Source organism: Vigna unguiculata, chromosome 11 (genome assembly GCF_037176805.1).
Source record: "Vigna unguiculata cultivar grain cowpea cultivar isolate G323 ecotype 2 chromosome 11, ASM3717680v1, whole genome shotgun sequence".
Lineage (NCBI taxonomy): Eukaryota > Viridiplantae > Streptophyta > Magnoliopsida > Fabales > Fabaceae > Vigna > Vigna unguiculata.
The window spans coordinates 31,812,555-31,818,648 of record NC_140802.1 but is presented as its reverse complement, the minus strand read 5'-3'; the positions used below and the strand labels follow the sequence as shown (position 1 = coordinate 31,818,648).

Sequence of the window (6,094 nt, the reverse complement as noted above, 5' to 3'; positions counted from 1 at the left end):
AAGTTATCGGAATTCTCATTTTAAGTGTGTTTTACTGAAACGCTAATACTATCTTTTCTTGTAATGGACTAATGTAAGAAAAACGCTTAAATAACTTAAATTAATATTTTATATAAGCTTATATAAGATAATGGAAATATTTTTCCTAACCAGTAGTTTTAACATGTGAATGAAACTTGTCTAACCAATATTAAATGTAACACTTTATTTATATTTATATAAACTAATGTTATTTATTACTTATTTATTTAAACATATACATGAATTTATAATTTGTAAAGATAAATTTGTTGAATCTTTCAAAACGAATTGAAATTAAGACTATTGTTGAGTGTTTAAATTATTAGTATTACAAACAACATATGAGAGAAGAATGAAGAACTTGGTCTACTGAAAGTTAGACAAATGGAAGACTTGGTCTATCGCGTTTTGAAGAGTAGATAAATTGAAGGTTTTGTCTTATGTGCTTTGAAGGACAAACGAAAGGAAGACTTCATCTGATGCGATATGAAGGACAAATGAATCGAGAACTTTGTTTGATGCGCTATAAGTGATAGATGAATGGAAAACACTGTCTAATGAATTCTTACACATAGACTAACTTAAGGCTTCACAATTTAATCTCTAAAGGACAACTGAACTTAAGGTTTCAATTGATGCAATTTAAACTCAGGAGGATAGACGAACCCAAAGCTCAAACTAACTATGTCATTATATGATAAATTGCATGCGTAGTAGATAAAAATAAAGTAAACAGATATTTTTACACTTAGTTATTGTTCATGATATGAAAAGCTCAATTATATTTTCTTCTTCTCTTCTAATACCAACCTTCCAAGTGTAATTACTGTATTAATCTCTTTGGATTACTGGTCTTCTAAGCTTCGTGTTATGCAACTTAAATAGGATATACCTCAAGCTTTCTCTTTAATGACGACTTCACTTTAGAAGTCGTCCATACTTACCACGACTTGTTCTTGTATTGTAAATTTCCGGTCAGCTAGTCCATTTCTGTAAAATAAGGCCAAACTTGACCCTGAACTGTAAAAAAGCCCTTTAAAATATACTAAACAACCACAAAAAGCACAACGAACAGCAGGTATAAATATATATATAGTAATATTTTCATTATTTAGTAGAAACTACACGTTCAGATAAGCATCATAAGATAAAACACGAGCATCTTATTGAAGAACTACGTAGGTCTATACGAAATGATGATTACATACCAATTAAACTTATATACGGAACTATTTATGTGGGTGCATTAATAGCAACACTCAAGCAGTTGGATAAGAGGCACCAGTAGCAATTCCACACAAGCCTTCCTTGGCATGTATATCTCTCTTCATCCTTATGTACCCTTTCTCACCCCATTCTGTTCCCCATGAATTCTTTACCAACCAATACTTAGTACCGTCACCACCTTTTCCGTAACCAACCACTGCAACAGAATGATCTATTTCAGTTCCACATTTTCCTGTAAAAGTCCCACTTGAATAAAACTGGAAAGAAGATCCTCCTGCTTCAACATAAGCTGACACTGGTTGATGAGCCACTGCTTTTAGGAGTGCCTTTTCACTGTTAGCTGGAACTTTCTCGTACCCTTTGATCCTAATAGCTACACCATCACTTTCCTTCTTAACCTTACAACTCTTGTTAACCCCTTTGTAGGGGTAGTTTGTTTCACTTGCTATTCCTCCTTTCTTTGCAAGAAATTCAAAGGCATCTTCCACATAACCACCGTTGCATCCCTCGCTGTCACCTCTCACACAATCTACCAGTTCTTGTTCTGACAGCGACACCAATTCACCTTTCTTTATATGATGAAGACCCTCAATTGTAGCCACAGCTGAAAAGGCCCAACAACTATCTGTTCACAAACAAAACCAAGTTGATTTATATTAGAAATTTTTTAATGGACCACCAATGGAATATAATTGAAATGACGAACGTAGAAAACAGAATCTTACGACATGTGCCTTGGTCCTTGATTGGAGTAACAGCACCTTTTTTCCTCCAGTCCACGGTAGCAGGAATCTTAGTGACACTGTCATACCTAAACGATGTTTCTGTTGGTGACCATACGCTATGTTCCTTCTTCTGACCATTAATTAGTAAAGCCTTAAACTCTTCATTATGGAGGTCAGCAAATCGGTTAATGCTTAGGTTGAAAGATTTGTCCCCAGCAGCATTGAAGGACTCAATGAACTGCAAATTGTTCTTGAATATTTGGAACCGTTTTTCCCTCTCAGTAGCATCCTTGTACACCTTACCATGTTGTGCCATCCACTTCTCATGTCTCTCCGATAACAAGGCCTCAGGCAACTTGCGACACACTACATGGCAATTCCACGAAGTGAAAACAAGGAAGAAAACTAAAACATAGTTGTTTTGGCCAAATGAACTCATCAAATAATTCAGAAAAATAGGTTTAGAGCAGGTTTGTTGATGTATTCTTTCCCACACAGACGGAAAGTTGGTTTAGTAATTTATAATGGCGAGGAGCTCTTGAAAACTAGTGTTTCATAGTTCATGAAATAGTTTTTACCACTCAACATGATTTCCTACTCAGATTCTTAATTACCACCACTGAATAACGTGTGACATGCTAATTTGTTGGAGTCTCGAAGTCAACAGTCAACTAAGATCCTTTTCAAGTCCACTTGATTCATGCTTGGTGACAACAAGGTCCCTTTCTGATTCTACTTTGATGTGCTGCAAATGTAATCCAATGAAGATAAGTCTTACCACCTTTAATACGTTTAATATCTATGCAGCAAGAACAAAAATTGAGTGGACTAATTGCTGTCTTATTCTTTTTTGGTGCTGACTATAAATTGGGTCACATGATTAAAAGGCACAAACAATTAGTTAATACACAGTGTTAAACCCTTACATACACACGGGTCAGTTCTTTTTCTTTTCATTATGAAATTGTATTAAGAGAAATAAATATGTAATTATTATAGTGGTTGGACGAGGACGCTTGTGTCGATACTTAGAACATCTCAACCAATTCCATCTAGAAAAGGTCATAAGATTCTTAGTTAGAATCCCTCAAGTCTGGGGCTAATAATGTAATAGTGAGCCAAAGAGGAAGACACTCGGTTGCATGTCCAGATCAGTCAAGGTATACATCTCGCCTTACATGCCCAACTGAGTCAAGGAGGAGGACACCCCGACCTACACTACAATGTAGTGGTTGGACGAGGATATCTCAAACAATACCTAGGACACCTCCATCAATGCACATTGAAGACCCACGGATGAGGACATCTCAACTAATGCACATTGAAGACCCAAATGATGATTACACCTTGGCCTGTACCAAGAAGTCAAGGGCACGTATGCCACTAGTGCAGTACGGTTCCACATAACCAAAAGGATAGATCACAAAAGGATTAAGCATATGCAAACAAATTAGGAAACCTTGAAATGAGGTAATCTTAGGATTCCTTGGCCCAATAAACAAGGACCATCCAAGTACTATATATAGTCACAATTCACGACGTATGTGGGTAGAATCATTTTTATTGTCAAATCCCATCAGTAATATGCTTCTAAATTGGAGTGTCTTTGCAAGCATCCCCTCCACCTAGGACATCCGATCACGCTGGAAGAGGACATTTTGACACATCAAAGTAGAGGATATATCAACCCGAGGAGTACCTTTACCAGGTTTCCCGCTAAGGTCACATCACCCTCATAAGAAGAGAACATCCAGGCCTTTGTAGTGAAGAGGACTTGTTATATAGAGAATTGAAGGAGAGTGGACACTCAAGTTACCTAGTATGCCTTGGTCTAGATAGAAGACTTGTGTACCTTAAGGTAATATAGGCCTGATAGGAACATCTAACTCCCACCGTGGAGACGAGATCTATCTTGTGAAGAAAAGGTTACATAGTGTTTAAAGGAAGTAAGATGACAAGTACAAGGGAATTTGGTATTCCATTCTACTAAGATGGCCATGCTAATGGAAATGCAAAAGAACTGTGTCGACACCTCGACCTCAACCTCTTGACCACGAGGTCACATCCATTCCAGCTCAACATTGAAGTTCTCATCCTTTTCATCTTTACCTCAGACTCAACCTCTCAACCTTGAGGTCTCATCCTTTCTATCTCGACCTTGAAGTTCTCATCCTTTTCATCTCGACCTCGACATCTCAGCGTCGACATTTTAGCCTCCATATCTCGACCTCGTCACCTTGGCCTCAACCTCTCCACCTTGAGGTCTCAACCTTTCCAGCTTGAAATTGAAGTTCCCATACCTTTTATATCGGCCCCCACATCTAGACCTCAACATCTCAGTCTCCATATAGCGGTCTTGACACCTCGACCTCAACCTCTCAGTCGTGAGGTCTCATCCTTTCTAGGTTGACGTTGAAGTTTAGATCCATTTCTACTTAGCCTTCACACCTCGGCCTCAACCTCTCAACCTCCACACCTCGGCCTCAACCTCTTAGCCTCCACACCTCGGCCTCAACCTCTCAGCCTTCATGTCTCACTTTTTCCATAATGTTATATCCCTCTCTAGTGATCTTTTGTCATTAGTTTCTATCTGGGTGGTATTACGAAATTCCTTCACTTCATCCATTTGCATGAACTTTGTGGCTTGAGTTCGTAGTTCATCCAAATTGGCAACAAGTTTCTTACATAGGTTGTCCATGAAGGGTTCGGCTCTCAACATGGTGATGAGATGATGCATTGTTGTCTATGGATTCAAGTTACTGATGTTTAACGATATCTTACCAAATCGCTTCATAAACACCTCGCGATTAACTTATTACAAGTTCCAAAGCTCATATTAAATTATTACAAGTTCTAAAATCGAAGACAACTTAAAGAAAAGTACAAACTATTGAAATCAGTTTATTAAAATCATCCCCATAGCTAGCCCTCACTCTAGCTCTATGTGTTAACGACATCACCTGAAATATCATCTGCTCCCGTGTGTCCAGTCCCACGATCATCCCAAACACAAACATAAAGGGTGAACTCATAGAAATAAATAAGCAGAACAGTAGCATAAATCCCTCACCCAAAGTGTTCTAACTTAACGAAATACACATCTTAAAACCCATCATGATATTTCATGATTTCACGAAACTGTCCGCTTGTGGTCCAACCTCTATAAACCTCCCTGCTTGTAGTCCTGCTTCTACGAACCTTCCCGCTCGTATCCTCACACGAGAGTATCATTAAATGAACCTCCCCGCTCATATTAATCACACGTTTCATCACCAATCACAAACCTACCCGCTCGTGATAATGTCAAGCATATCCTAGCCCAAGGTCGCCATCTAAAAAATGCAAAACACATAAAACAATCAATCTGCTTCTGGAACATCGCCTAGAGCTACCTCAGCGAGGTTAAGTGCCAACCCGCTAGATTTGATCCAGTCCAAATTGTTTCGCAACTACATAGTGATCCAATGCTTTCCGCTAGGCGCCAGGTCACTAGTTTCACCCTCGTCGGGCGGTCCTAGAGTGTTGTCAGGCGCCATCCCTCTACTAGGCTTCCCTAAGCTTGTCTTTCACTTGGCGATATGCCCCGTGCCGCCATGCACCACACCAATATCGTTAATGTTATTGGTTTTTTATCCCTCGCTAAAGTTCTAATGAACCTAGTACCCTAAACACACAATCCATACATCATGCACATCGATCCTATATACAATATATACTAGCTTAATTGCACACAATGTATTCACCAATTGGTATCCTGTTAATTACATGAATTCAACAAGGAATCACCCATGCTTCCATCAAACTTATTAAAATGCAATACAATCTCAATGCCATACATATTCATAACTGATCCATCACAAGGCAGTGCATGCATTATTACCACGTTTCACTTCTTTACAATTCAATATGTCTCAAATTCACAACCAATCTTGCTTGTAGTATTCATATATATCCAATTACACCTAGACGAACACAAAAACACCACAAGTTACTCCGGCCATCATGATTCAGTTCATCCCCTTACCCAACATGATACCACACATTTGTTCATGCAACAATTCACCCAAGACAATCATTATACAGTAGTATTTCACCAATTTATATCATAAATCACTCAACAA

At 38.5% G+C, this 6,094-nt stretch overlaps 1 protein-coding gene across 1 annotated transcript; it reads right to left on the bottom strand.

The window, feature by feature from the left end:
- Window positions 1-1,102: 1,102 nt before the first annotated feature.
- On the bottom strand, window positions 1,103-2,551 carry LOC114169046 (senescence-specific cysteine protease SAG39). Its single transcript, XM_028054064.2, has 2 exons — window positions 1,974-2,551; window positions 1,103-1,873 (listed from the first exon to the last, which is right to left on the bottom strand). The coding sequence occupies exons 1-2, from the start codon at window positions 2,410-2,412 to the stop codon at window positions 1,281-1,283; spliced, it is 1,032 nt and encodes a 343-aa protein (XP_027909865.2). The 5' UTR covers window positions 2,413-2,551; the 3' UTR covers window positions 1,103-1,280.
- Window positions 2,552-6,094: the final 3,543 nt, after the last annotated feature.